The 14,243-nt window shown below is 52.1% G+C and overlaps 1 protein-coding gene across 6 annotated transcripts in view; it reads right to left on the bottom strand.

Moving 5' to 3' along the window:
* Positions 1 to 4,656: 4,656 nt before the first annotated feature.
* CCDC120 (coiled-coil domain containing 120) overlaps positions 4,657 to 14,243 on the bottom strand; it is a 37,194-nt gene continuing 27,607 nt past the window's right edge. For 3 of the 6 annotated variants that reach the window (XM_035141106.3, XM_035141105.3, XM_035141104.3), the window contains exons 4-9: positions 13,550 to 13,663; positions 13,239 to 13,461; positions 12,540 to 12,596; positions 10,341 to 10,584; positions 8,114 to 8,218; positions 4,657 to 7,245 (exon numbers count right to left, since the gene is read on the bottom strand). In XM_035141106.3, coding sequence (XP_034996997.2) covers positions 6,516 to 7,245; positions 8,114 to 8,218; positions 10,341 to 10,584; positions 12,540 to 12,596; positions 13,239 to 13,461; positions 13,550 to 13,663 — 1,473 coding nt within the window. In that variant the 3' untranslated portion in view covers positions 4,657 to 6,515. The remainder of the gene's footprint in view (positions 7,246 to 8,113; positions 8,219 to 10,340; positions 10,585 to 12,539; positions 12,597 to 13,238; positions 13,462 to 13,549; positions 13,664 to 14,243) is intronic. The other 3 variants (XM_088658500.1, XM_060268662.2, XM_088658499.1) reach the window with 3 other exon arrangements.

Below are 14,243 nucleotides of genomic sequence, written 5' to 3'. Positions count from 1 at the left end.
AGCTTATTAAGCATTTATATAAGTATTTCTACAACACTTGCCAGTGCTCAAAGGTCTTCTCTTACATCACAGCTGGGGAACCTGTAGGATTCCAGAAGTTGGCCACTCTTGAGGTCAGGATTAGCTCTTGGCCTGATCCCTCAGGGTTCTTCTGGTGTTCAGAACCGGTCCAAGATGTTTTGCTGCCCACGGCAGATCAGCAAATGCCCTCCCCTCTCCCTGAGTCCGGCCGTATAGCTCCCAGGGCCAGCCAAGTTATTTTGGCAGTCAGAAAATCCCACAAAGTAATTCCATAACAAGTTGCTTTCACAACACCCAAAAACCTGCTCACCTCACCCTGCCTAATGGCGAGATCAGTATCGTCCCCTCCTTCCTGGGAGCGTGGTTGGGTACCCACTCTTTTCTTCCTATTTCTTGGGGCCAGCTTGCTAAAGGTGAGGGCAGTTGGACTGAATAGAATAATAGTAATATTTATATGCTGCCCCAGCCACTTTGGACAGCTTCCCACAAAACATTAAAAACCTCAGACATTAAAAACTTCCCTATACGGGGCTGATTTCAGATGTCCTAGAAAGTCAGATAGTTGTTTATTTCCTTGATATCTGATGGGAGGATATTCCATAGGGTGGGTGCCACTACCGAGAAGGCCCTGTGCCTGGTTCCTTGTAACTTCACTTCTCACAGTGAGGGAACCGCCAGAAGGCCCTCGGTGCTGAATCTCCCTGTCCAGGCTGACTGATGGGGGTGGAGATGCTCCTTCGGGTATACAGGGCCAAAGCCGTTTAGAGCTTTAAAAGTCATTTTGAACTTAACAGCAGAGACATTCTCCGTTCACCTTTTTATCCCCCAGGCAACACACAGTATTTTCAGGACTTGCTTTCCAACACTACCCCCCCCCAATTGTTTTACAGAGGAGAAGAAAACACATGGCACTAACCAACAAGTTGTCACAGGTTGACTATGACAATGTGAGCTTAAAAACAAAAGTAGGCAAATCGGAAACTGCATTCCATCGGATGAAATTCAGTCAGCAGCTCCCCCAGGTCTGAAGGGAGCCTAGTCAACCCTCCTGCTTCAGCGGGCCATGCCAATTATTTCATTAGGGTCCTCCTACCCAAAGCATGCAGTTTTCTCTCATTTGTGGCCATGCATCCTTGAGTTAATGGGATACAGCATCTGATAGCCACAACTAAGAGCTATTTTTCTATATTATAATTACAAACCTCCCCACACTATTTTCCGAGGAACTGCAATTTGTGAAAACGTTGATTTTCTCCCAATTGGAACACACTCTAGGAACACTGCAGTAGAAGTTGGGTCAGGAGGCATCTCTCAGCCTTGAGGGCTAAATGCCTGTATAAGGTAAAGGTAAAGGGACCCCTGACCATTAGGTCCAGTTGTGACCGACTCTGGGGTTGCGCACTCATCTCGCATTATTGGCCGAGGGAGCCGGCGTATAGCTTCCAGGTCATGTGGCCAGCATGACTAAGCCGCTTCTGGCAAACCAGAGCAGCACATGGAAACGCCGTTTACCTTCCCGCTGTAGCGGTTCCTAGCTATCTACTTGCATTTTTGACATGCTTTCGAACTGCTAGGTTGGCAGGAGCTGGGACCAAGCAACAGGAGCTCACCCCGTCACAGGGATTCGAACCGCCGACCTTCTGATCAGCAAGCCCTAGGCTCAGTGGTTTAACCACAGCGCCACCTGGGTCTCCAAATGCCTGTATAAGTGAACCCAATTTAAAATCACTCTGCTTGAGGAGATATGAAATGTCTGTCACAGATGCCTTTAATGCTGGCCAACCATCAACTGAGGAAGCAAAATGAACTGTTCTAACGCTTAAGGTGGTTGCCACCTTAAGCATACCTAACATCTCTGGGACTTCCTTCCAACAAAATACAGTGGTACCCTGAGTTTCAAATGCTTCGGATTACAAACTCCGCCAACCTGGTAGTAGTTGCTCTGGGTTGCAAACTTTGCCCCAGGATGAGAACGGAAATCATCACGCGGCGGCAGCAGGAGGCCCCATTAGCGAAAGCACGCCTCAGATTAAGAACGGACCTCCGGAATGAATTAAATTCGTGACCCGAGGTACCACTGTAGGGCTAGTTATGGGCATTGCGAAGTGCTCATAACTGCTGCTTTTTAACATCTACATGAAGCCACTGGTAGAGATCATCGGGGGGGGGGGTTGAGCTGGGTGTCCATCAATATGCAGATGATACCCAGCTCTACCTCTCTCTTAAATTGGAACCAGCGAAGGTCCTGTGTGAGTGCCTGGAGGCGGTTGGAGGATGGATGGCAGCTAACGGATTGAGGTTGAATCCTGACAAGACAGAGGTACAGGAGGCGGGCAGGTGTGGAGGACTCCCTGGTCCTGAATGGGGTAACTGTGCCCCTGAAGGACCAGGTGCGCAGCCTGGGAGTCATTCTGGACTCATAGGTGTCCATGGAGGCGCAGGTCAATTCTGTGTCCAGGGCAGCTGTCTATCAGCTCCATCTGGTACGCAGGCTGAGACCCTACCTGCCCGTGGATTGTCTCGCCAGAGTGGTGCATGCTCTAGTTATCTCTCGCTTGGACTACTGCAATGCACTCTACGTGGGGCTACCTTTGAAGGTGACCCGGAAACTGCAATTAATCCAGAATGTGGCAGCTAGACTGGTGACTGGGAGCGGCCGCCGAGACCATATAACACCGGTCCTGAAAGACCTACATTGGCTCCCAGTAAGTTTCCGAACTAGGAATATGAGTTTGACCAAACTCTGGGAGTCAGTGGAAGACAGGAGTGCCTGGCGTGCTATGGTCCATGGCAGGGGTCTGCAACCTTTAAGAGAAAAAGAGCCACTTGGACCCGTTTCCGAAGAAAATAAATAAACTGGGAGCCGCAAAACAGGGACGTAATTAGAAATCAGAGGGCCCCATAGCAAAATGTGCTATGCCCAATAATCAATGCCCCAAAATGCCATAGAAAATTAATCAGGGCCCCAGTGTACCATAAATCATAATCAGTGCCTGATGTAAATAATAATTAATAATGAGGCCCCAATGTCATCCTCGTCATTATAAAAATAACTGAGTTTGGGCTGCCTTGATTACTGGGAATGGGCAAAACTCTGACTCCCTTATTAGGACACCTGTATGGTTTCATGTGTGTTGCTCCCATCAAGTGAACTTATACAATTTCCTCATATTGAATCAACCCATTGATTAATACATCTACCTCAATCTCCTGACCAGGCCGGCAGGAGGCCACAGGCAGGCCGCAGGCAGGAGCAGCAGCAGCAAACACGCGCTCCGAGCCCGCAAGCCTTTTCTGCTGCTGGGCGGGAAGAAGCGCACCAGTTTAAAAAAATAAATAACTCCGTCCCCGCCCCCCCGTGAGCCTATTGGCTGCAGAAATGCGGCGGGGAGGGGCTGATGCAGGGAGGGGGCCGACCACGCTCCCCGGGCTGCTAACGTCACCTTGCGTCCTTTTTGCACAGCGCACGCGCACAGGCGGGCGTCGTGCAGGGCGCAGGCTGTATGCTCTGGCGGCGGTGGACACCGCGCGAGTGTCTGGCGGGCATGGCGGGCGCCGCCGCATGGCTCAGGCGGCGCATGGCTCGGACGCCTCCTCCGCGTATCCGCTCCGGAGCCGCAGCAAAGGTGTAAAAGAGCCACATGCCGCTCCGGAGCTGCAGGTTGCAGACCACTGGTCCATGGGGTCACGAACAGTCGGACATGACTAAACAACAACAACAAGTTTCCGAGCACAATTTAAGAGTTGGTGCTGACTTTTAAAGCCCTAAACGGCCTCGGTCTCCACCTGCATCGTTCTGCCCGGACACTGAGGTCCAGTGCCGAGGGCCTTCTGGCGGTTCCCTCACTGTGAGAAGCAAAGCTACAGGGAACCAGGCAGAGGGCCTTCTCGGTAGTGGCGCCCGCCCTGTGGAACGCCCTCCCATCAGATGTCAAAGAGATAAACAACTACCTGACATTTAGAAGACATCTGAAGGCAGCCCTGTTTAGGCAAGTTTTTAATGTGTGACATTTTAATGTATTTTTAATCTTTGTTGGAAGCTCTGGCTCTTCCTAGAATTTGATACTGTATTTAAATGCAGATTTAACCATTCCCGGTTAATGGGAGCGTGAAACAGAATCCAGAGGGCCAGGAGAGGATTCCCTGCTCTCTGCTCTCACCTCCCATGGCATGCTGTTTGCACCAAGAACACAAGACACTTTGACTCGGTACCTGAAGTTGTCCCTCCAGCCACCACACAACACAGCCTCGCTCGCCTTTACAATCTTTATTATAGAAATCCTTTCTCATTTCATATGCACAGTGCTCAGTTTTACATTCAGGCCCCCCCCCCCCCATATACAATCTGTACAGCAGTGAAGATTAAAAAGACACGCAAGACAGTGACTCTGCTCCTGTGAACCTTGGTCCGTCACAGAGGGAAGTGGCGAGAAGGGGGGGGGGAGAGAAAAGGCCTCCTTTATCCCTCCTTCACCCCACCCCCTTCTTTACCCCCCACCCCCAAATATGATCTGGATTCACGGGGCAAAAACAGATTATTAAAATGACGTGGCCACTTCTTGTGCAGCTATGACGAGGAAAACCTGTCACATTTTTAAAAAAGCTTTTAAAGGAAAGCAAGGTGTGTTTTTTCCCCCTTTGTAACATTGCAGGGCAAAGGAGAGGAGGGGGGCCGGCAGCATGGTTGAATGGGGTGCGCCAAAGGGTCTCTCTGCCTGTGCTTTTTAGACATGGGACGGGCAGCGCGGCACATCGGGGCTGCTGTGTGGCAAACACCCATGTTCACATTGATCTTCCCACACCCGCAACGCCCAACACGTGGGCATTGCATGGGAATGGGGTTCGCAAGTCAGCGTGTGAAAAGAAGTCTGCCTGCCTGCTTTGCGGTGGGAGCCAAACTCGCCCATAGACGGAGTCAAATTTCTGCAACAGAAACCCCCGCGGTTCCCACAGCCACCATAATGGGCAGCCGTTTCAGCCGGTAGCTTCTGGCACCCCACGCCCCTTTCTATATACTGTAATTTTCTTAATAGGTGGGGCAGTAAGCCTGTGGCCCTCAAAGGTACTGTTGGGTTCCTAACTGCCTTAAGGCAGCAAAGCCATGGGTGATGGGCACTGTTGGGCAACAACCTCTGGGCAATGGGGGGGGGAAGAGGGGAGATACATGTTCCTCACCTTCGATTTGCGATGAACTGAAAGCAAGAACTCTCATCCTATAGCACCCATCCCAGTTTCACCTGCCAGGAAGCAGCTGGAGTTTTAAAAAATAATAAGGAGCTTGCATTTCCCTTACCTGGAGTCCCCTTTCTGCAGAAGCCTCCCCCACCCCACCCCTTGTCAGAAGTGAGCAGGGGGGGGGGTGGACAGAAATCGCTCATGGGGTGTGTGGTGGGTGTAGATTATTTCCCCCCCCTTTTTGGACATTTTTAAAGAACTGAAATTCCACAGCGAGATGGCAGGTATGCGCTAGGCAGCCTTTTGCCCGCAACAAACATCTGCACACCCCTCAACGATACATTCCAGGGTCTCGGGTTGAAAATGGCGCACCCTAAACCACAGCACCAGGGCAGAATTGAGGCACCCCTCCCTGCAGCTGATAAACCCTTTTGGGGTGGGAGTGAGTGGCAGTGGGCTACAGTAAATACATATCCCCTCCAAAAAAATAAAATCTCAAATGGGAAAAGTTTAATAATGTGTAGGAAGAACTGGGGAGACATATCCGGCCTCCTCCCAGTTGTGTGTCCAGTGTGACATGCAACAACCCCACTTCTCTCTCTCTCTCTCTCTCACACACACACACACACACAGATATATATAGTATATAAACCCTGCCAGCAGGGAATTCCCTCCCCCCCAAACATGGTGTAACACACGCACACACGAGGCACCAGCGAAGAAAAGAAAAAGAGACCAAACTCCGTTTCCCCCTGGGGGGGGGAAAAGCAGTGTGGGGGGGTCAGACCAATGTCCCCGGGGGTGGCTGCTCTGTGGAGTCCAAGCTGTAGGGGCCAGCAGAGTCATCCATGTAAAGCAGTTCCCCAAAGGGCCTGGGGAGGGCATAGCAGGGCATCAGAAGGCGGAGGGGAGGGAGAGAGAGAAAAGAAGAAGAAGAAGAAGAAAAGAATTAGGCAAGGAGGAACACAGCAAGAAGTACAGAGATCTTCCTTTCATCCCAACGCAGCTTCCGAGTCCACCCCAAACTCCAGCCCCTTGGCAGCTCAATTGGTCCCCTTTGGAAATGGACCAAGAGGCAGCGACAAAAGGGTGCTCCTCCCCCCCCCAACCCCCCCCCCCCAATAATGCACTTTTAATGGCTGGGGGGAAATAGCAACAGAAAACAAAGCACAATAATTCCCGAGCAGCTGGGGAAAAGTGCAGCATGATGGAAGCGCCCGAAAAAGAAAGAGCAGAAAGACAGACAGACAGACAGACTCTGCAGAAGCAGTGTTAGGGGGTCGGGCGTTAGGCAAGCAGGATGAATGGGGCGGATGCAGTTACCGGGGCAAATAGTGGAGTCGTGCCCCATACCTGCCATACAGCGGCTGCCCGGCGTAGCTCACCGAGTGGGGGAGCCCCCCCGGCGCCCCGTAGTAGCTCGTCTCGGGGTTTGCGGCAGCTGGCTCATAGTAGCCGCGGAGCGGCTGGTGGCTGGTGTGCGAGGGTCCCCGTCTCTCTAGCGCCCCGCGCTGGCTGACTCCGGCGTTGCGCAGGTACCAGTCCCGGAGTCCCTCCAGGGCCAGGGCTTTGTGGAAGTTGCGCTGAGGGGGCAACGGGGGCCCGTAACCGACCTCCCGCGACTGGGGAGGCAGCAGCGGGCCGCAGGATTTGGTGCGGGCAGCCGGCCGGGCTCGGCGCTGCAGCGGGCTCTCGGGAAGGGCCCCCCACTCCAGCTGGGGGGGCCCGTCCCGCCGCGAAAGGTGCTCACCGCCGCCCCAGCACCTGCGTTCCAGGTAGTAGTCCAGGAGGAGGTCGTTGTAAGGGGGCCGAGGGTTGCGGCCAGAGATGGAAGGGGTCAGGGCCTCGGCACTTTTAAAAGGGGGTGCAGCGGGGAAGAGAGGGTCGTCTGAAGGGGCCCGCTCAATCAGGGCTTCCGAGCTGTTGCTGCGGCGGGTCCGAGCGGCGAAGAGGGAGGCCCGATCACCACTGGTGTCACGGCTCGGGGGGCCGAGCTGGGAGTCGTGGCTGCCTGACCATTGCCGGGGGTGTAGAGCTGGGGCCTCGGATCTGAGACAGAGAAAGAGAGAGAGAGGTGTAAAGAGAAGCTATTCCAGATGTTTGTGGAATCTGTTGAAGATGTGAGGAGAAAGTCATGTGTTTGGCAATCATGCAATAATTATTTGGGGGGGGAAACAAGTGTATCTCGTACACAGGAACTCTCTTCTAGGGTATCTTAAAGGAAGATGTGATATCAGAACATTCTAATTTAGATGGGGCTTTGTTAACAGCTGCCAAAATATGGAGAGCGTCCAAATGGCCTGCTCCAATAGTTTCAACACAACAAGGATGGCTTGAGAAAATTTGTTGCCACAATGACTAAATTAACAGAAATGGTCTGTTTAAGGCAAACGTAAAGGTAGAGAAAGATCCCCCTTTATGAAATATGTGAAACGGGAACTAGAATTATTTAAAGCCTTTTCGGTGCTGCTGTTATAATAAATAATTTACGAGACAGAAACTTGAAACAATATTTAATATAACATTTTAGAATGTATTCATAGCTGTGTCACGAGGTTAAAGTTTATTTTAACACAGAATGAATTACAAGTAAATTTGGTGACTGCTAGAATGTAGTAGGTCTATAATAATAAAAAAATCTATAAAAGTGTGACCTCGTTATTTCATAATAATAATTGTGATGTTTAGGGGTACTCTCCTTTTCCTACTCATATTGAAATACTGCCCCTCAATGAGGCCAAACTTAAGATTCACAAAATGTTTAGGGGCATGCATACCTCTGCGTCCCCCCAGAGAAAAAGCACTGATTATGACCAGCTAAACTTCCCACAAATTCCACATACACCCCCACCCCACTCTGCCTCCAGCCCAACCTCACATCCAGCCGCTATGGGTGGAAACCCAGCATTTTGCCTACCTGAACTGGTGGCCACCCGCGCAAGCACTCCTTGCCAACACTGGGGTTGCTGGAACACTCCGGCCCTCAAAGCTGGAAACACTCCTGGGGAGGGTACGGCTTGGGCTGCAAACGAGCGAAGACAAAATTATTTCTAAAAGAGTCAGTCCGGTTCGGCACCTATGTACACCAATCTGCACATGTTCGCACATGTGTGTGTTTCTGTGTATGCACAGGTAAGCTGTAATCCCATGAACACCTTCTGCTTCCAAGCAGGTATGTGCTAACTCTTAAGAAGCTGAGTTACAAGTAGTTCAATTCTGCTTGCAGAAAACACCAGAGTGCCCTCCGAATGTTCTTGGCCAAAACTTCCATAATCCCAGGACATTCGACATGCTGACTAGGGTTCATGGGAGTCCCAAGGCCCTCTGCACGGCTACTCTTGCTCCAAAAGCTGGCCCTAGAGGCAAAGGTGTTGAGAGAGGCTTGAAGTGCCCATCTCTATCATCCTTATGAATCTGGTAAGAAAGGCACCATCTCAGATCTGCCCTTATTGTTAAGACAAAAGGTAGTGTCAGTTGGCTGGGTTTCTTAGTCCACTGTTACACCTAGCAGCTAATTTTCCCTTCTTAATTAATTAATTAATTAATAAATAATAATAATAAATAATAATAATAATAATAATAATACTTTTGTTATTTATATGCCGCCCATCTGACTGGGTTGCCCAAGCCACTCTGGGCAGCTTCCAGCAAAATATAAAAACAGAATTAAACATCAACCTTTAAAGAGTTCCCTATATGGGGACGTGGGTGGCGCTGTGGGTTAAACCACAGAGCCTAGGGCTTGCCGATCAGAAGGTCGGCAGTTCGGATCCCTGCGACGGGGTGAGCTCCCGTTGCTCGGTCCCAGCTCCTGCCCACCTAGCAGTTCGAAAGCACATCAAAGTGCAAGTAGATAAATAGGTACCGCTACAGCAGGAAGGTAAATGGCGTTTCCTTGTGCTGCTCTGGTTCGCCAGAAGCGGCTTAGTCATGCTGGCCACATGACCTGGAAGCTGTACGCCAGCTCCCTCGGCCAATAACGTGAGATGAGCGCCGCAACCCCAGAGTCGGTCACGACTGGACCTAATGGTCAGGGGTCCCTTTACCTATACGGGGCTAGGGCTGCATTCAGATGTCTTCTAAAGGTTGTATAGTTGTAGCCTTGACATCAGCTGGGAGGGCATTCCACAGGGCGGGCACCACTACCGAGAAGGCCCTCGGCCGGGTTCCCTGTAACCTCACTTCTCGCAGTGAGGGAACCGCCAGAAAGCCCTCAGTGTCTGGGCTGAGCGATGGGGGTGGAGACGCTCCTTCAGGTCTACTGGGCCGCGGCCATTTACGGTTTTAAAGCTCAGTACCAACACCTTGAATTGTGCCTGGAAACATACTGGGAGCCAATGTAGGTCTTTTAGGAAGAGTGTTATATGGTCTCCCCATCTCCAACCTTTAAGGAAAATCAGCTGCTACACATGTGGCCATGTTTACATGTGCAATTGAATGTGGGAGCAAACTCCTGAGGAGGCAGAGCAGGAGAAGCCATTGAAGACTAGTAGGCAGGCATCAACTTTTTGGGGGAAGTTTCTCTCTGCTGAAGAAACAAACCCCAAAACCCTGCCATAGGAGGACAGCACTTGAGTTACATTTTAGCTCACTCCCTTTCTCCGTCACAGGCCAGCTTTCTATTGGCAGGGAGCTGTGTGTTTTGCATTTTTATGTGGAGCAGCATTCAAAAATGTCACCCTGCCTCTTCAGCCTGAAGTGCTACAGTCTAGCGCGGGGGTAGGCAACCTAAGGCCCGTGGGCCGGATGCGGCCCAATCGCCTTCTCAATCCAGCCCACGGACGGTCCGGGAATCGGCGTATTTTTACATGAGTAGAATGTGTGCTTTTATTTAAAATGCATCTCTCTGTTATTTGTGGGGCATAGGATTTCGTTCATTCTCTTCCCCCCCCCCACAACCCCCAGAATATAGTCCAGCCCACCACGTGGTCTTAGGGACGGTGGACCAGCCCATGGCTGAGAAAAGGTTGCTGACCCCTGGGTCTAGCACCTCCTTTTTCTGCACGTGTCCTTGCAATGGGCCCTTAAGGGGGCTCCCTGGGCGTTCATCAGCTCGGCAGCCAACTCCCTCCTCCCCCTAGTTCACTTTGTTACTGGAGAGACACACGCAAAGGGCCGAAGGTCCGCAGGCATCTCCTAGTCACCTGGCAGGGCTGGCCACAGAGTTCCTGCGGTCCTTGCCCTCGTTGTAGAGGTCCGGCTGCAAAAGCCGCCATCCTGGCCGGCGGTCGGGGCTACTGGAAATGGCACGCAGGTGATCTCGGGCCTTAGGCGGCGAAGGACGGTCAAAAAAAGTCCCCTGGTGGTTGGAAGCTTTGGAGGGGTGGAAGCTGTGGGGGTCGTCTGAGGACAGAGCACAGGGCACAGGGTAGAAGCATCCACATACCCCTACCTCGGCAAAAAACAACAACAACAATGAAAAAAATATGGTAGTCCGACAGTTTATACTTTCTGAACATAAATGTGATCATCCTCAGCCTGGATATTTCAGGTGGTCAGAGTGTGATGCGGATAACGCCAAAGTTGCAGGATTGATCCCCATAAGGGACAGCTGCCTATTCCTGCATTGCAGGGGGTTGGATTTAGATCAGGCTTCCCCAAACTAAGGCCCGGGGGCCGGATGCGGCCCGCGAGGCTCTTTTATGCGGCCCCCGGCGACCCTGCTGCTGCCGCCCGCTCTTAACGACACACTGCAGCTGCCCATTTCCAGGTCCCCGGAGCATCGGAAATAGCTTGTGCGCGTGCGCAAGCATCATTTCCGGCGCACTTCCAGGCCAGAGGAAGTGCATGCGCACAATTTCTGGTGTTCTGGCGACCCAAAAGTGCGCTGGAAATCACATGTGCGCACACGTATGGGCGCACACTCCCGCGCACTCCGGCCCGCAGCACGATGAGCGCTGGGGGCACCGGTCCTCGGCGAGATACGTTTGGGGACCCCTGATTTAGATGATTCTCAGGGTACCAACTCTACAATTCCATGTGGTTAAAGTGTTCCTAGTTTGTACATGTAACATATACACAGACAAGACAAGGCAAGGGAGAAAGTTAGGAGTCCTAGCTAACTTTTTGGAAGGGCAGAAAGCATGCCGTTTTGCAGCAGCTGCTGCCTGCAGTCTGGAATGGTACAGTCCAGGAGCACTTTTACCTTCTGAGGAGGACCAGGGAATTGCTAGAGGAGGTACCAGCTCATCCAACTCGGTTCCCCCTGCCTGCTGCATAAACTGGGCTCTGGGCTCTCACCCGCCTGGGCTAATTGACAGCACTGCTCAACGCTGGGGCCACACCCGCCCCCTCTGCTCCCCCAGCACCATGTTTGGGCCACGTGACTTTTGAAGGTTTTGTCACCACCTTGGATTTGCTCTGGAAAATTTGCTATGAGAATAATAATAATAATAATAATAATAATAATAATAATAATAATAATATATTATTTATACCCCGCCCATCTGGCTGGGTTTCCCCAGCCACTCTGGGCGGCTTCCAACAGAAAAACAAAATACAATAATGGATTAAACATTAAAAGCCTCCCTAAACAGGGCTGCCTTCAGATGTCTTCTAAAAGTCTGGTAGTTGTTTTTCTCTTTGACATTTGATGGGAGGGTGTTCCACAGGGCGGGCGCCACTACCAAGAAGGCCCTCTGCCTAGTTCCCTGCAACTTGGCTTCTTGTAGCGAGGGAACCATCAGAAGGCCCTCAGCGCTGGACCTCAGTGTCCGGGCAAAACGAAGGGGGTGGAGACGCTCCTTCAGGTATACCGGACCGAGGCCGTTTAGGGCTTTAAAGGTCAGCACCAACACTTTGAATTGTGCTCGGAAACGTACTGGGAGCCAATGTAGATCTTTCAAGACCGGTGTTATGTGGTCTCGGCGGCCGCTCCCAGTCACCAGTCTAGCTGCCGCATTCTGGATTAATTGTAGTTTCCGGGTCACCTTCAAAGGTAGCCCCACGTAGAGCGCATTGCAGTAGTCTTCTCTCACCCTGACCCACATTAGAACATGCTTCTTCCAAAAAGCTAGCTCCAAAGTAGGGTTTATTTTCAATTCACTTCCGGATCCCACTGATTGACACTATGCACTCAGATCAGGCATTAATTAAGACGCCACCCACAAACACACCCCTTTGTACTAGCAGGCTGGCAGGCAAGACTTTGAGCACACTTATGCAGAGCCCCTTTGCTTCATTATCTCCGGGGCGAAAGATGAGGGACTGAGGGAGCCTGAGCCTTCAGCATCTCTCATTTGACAAAGGCACCCCTTTAGCCTCTTGTCGTTTGCCCAGAACCACCAACCGCTCCCTCCTTAATCTAGGAAAGAAATGCAGGGGGCTGCAGACCCCACACTTACCATTTTCGTGGCTGGCCGATTCGGAGAGGGAGCTGCTCTCTGAATGAAAAGCCTCTTCTTTTTTGTTTTGTTTTTATGAGAGAGAGAGATAAATCAGGGATCAATCAGAAAACAGTTTGTGATGACTAACATTCCTCATAATATACCAGAAGGATAGGGTGGGTACCGAGCGGCTTGGATAGGAGAACCTTCACACAAGTTCACTTCCAACGCAAGAGGAGGGTTCATGGTAGGAAACCCTCACATTGTCAGGAAGTGCACTCAATCTATTGGGGGGGGGGGCTTTTGGACCAGGAGCCCTTATCCCAGTGGAAAGCTGTCAAGGGCTGCATTCCTGCAGTGGTTAGGGCCACCACAAAATAGGCCCCGGAGGGTCTCCCAACCCCATGAAGCAGATTTTGAAGATGTGCTTCAGATTTTGAAGGCTGCAGGGGAAAGGAGAGGAGGGGGAAGATGTTCCACGGCTCAAACCAGAGGTGGGGAACATATGGCCCTCCCAATGTTGCTGGCCTCCAACTCCCTTCAGCTCCAGGCTGCACGGTCAATGTTGGGAGTTGGAGTCTGGCAACAAGTGAAGGCCCTCCCTGGCTCCCCCACCCTGGGCACAAGGGGAAATCTTCTGCACAAGCGGTACAGCAGGGTGGACTGCACCCACAGAGGGCAGGGGGGCAGGGTTTAAAGGGTGGAAGAGCAACGCACCATGGCTGCCCCTCTGGGGGGGCCCTTTGCCTAGTCGCACCCGGAACTCTGCCACCTGAGCCTCCAGCTCCCGGAGGCGCTGGGCGGCATCTGCCTGGACCTGCCGGCGGCGGCGGCGTTGGTCGGCCGTCAACTCTGGAGCCACGGTGAGGCGCCGGGCAGCCTCCGCCACTTGCTGCTGCAGAGCCAGCTCCTGAGTCAGCTCCTCCAGGGAAGCCGCTTCCTGCAATTCAATGGGAGGAGGATTGTCAGAGCCACCCCGGAAACCCTTCTCTCCCCACCACTCGCTCTCCCCCACCCCCTTTGCTCACCTCATTCTTGAGGGCAGCGGGAATTCGGTAGGCAACTGCCACCCTCCGGCGCACGGGCTGGGGTCTTTCCCCTGGTTCCAGGGGGTATTCGGGAGGCAACTTTCCAGTCAGTTCCTGGCAATGGGAAGGGATGCAAGCGGCGTTTGTCAATACTGCCCAGGCTGGAACAAGTGTGCATCATCTGTGCTTAAGATTGAAATTCTGCACCAAGACCAGCTGGATTTTGGTAGCTCACACAAAACCAACCAGATCTGCATGCATTTATTTGTTCTGCAGCGCACTTCTAAAACGGATTTCGTCACTGGTTCGCAACCTCTAGCTTTACTTCAGGGATGATAGACCTGTGTGTCCCCCACCCTGAGGTTACTGGACTCCAGCTCCCATCGTCCTTGAACACTGGGCATGCTGATGAGAGTGGCTGAAGGGAGCTGGACTCCAACAGCAACTGGAGGCCCACAGGCTCCCCATCCCCATCCTGGATGATCTGAAGCCAACTTATCTAAAATAATGAAGGGTTGGATGGAATCTTGATGGTCAACTAGCCTTCTCCCCCTTGCTCAATGCAGGAACTGCAGTGCAGCATCCTGGACGGGTGGCCAACCAGCCTCTGTTTAAATCCCCCCAGCAAAGGACGGCTCGCCACCACTCTAAGGGCAGCCTGTTCCACTGTCAAACAGCTCTTACATCAGAGGAT

The sequence above is a fragment of the Zootoca vivipara genome, chromosome 15, assembly GCF_965207765.1.
Source record: "Zootoca vivipara chromosome 15, rZooViv2.hap1.1, whole genome shotgun sequence".
Taxonomy (NCBI): Eukaryota; Metazoa; Chordata; class Lepidosauria; order Squamata; family Lacertidae; genus Zootoca; species Zootoca vivipara.
Note: the sequence above shows the minus strand (reverse complement) of the source record. Positions and strands in the feature narration are given on the sequence as shown.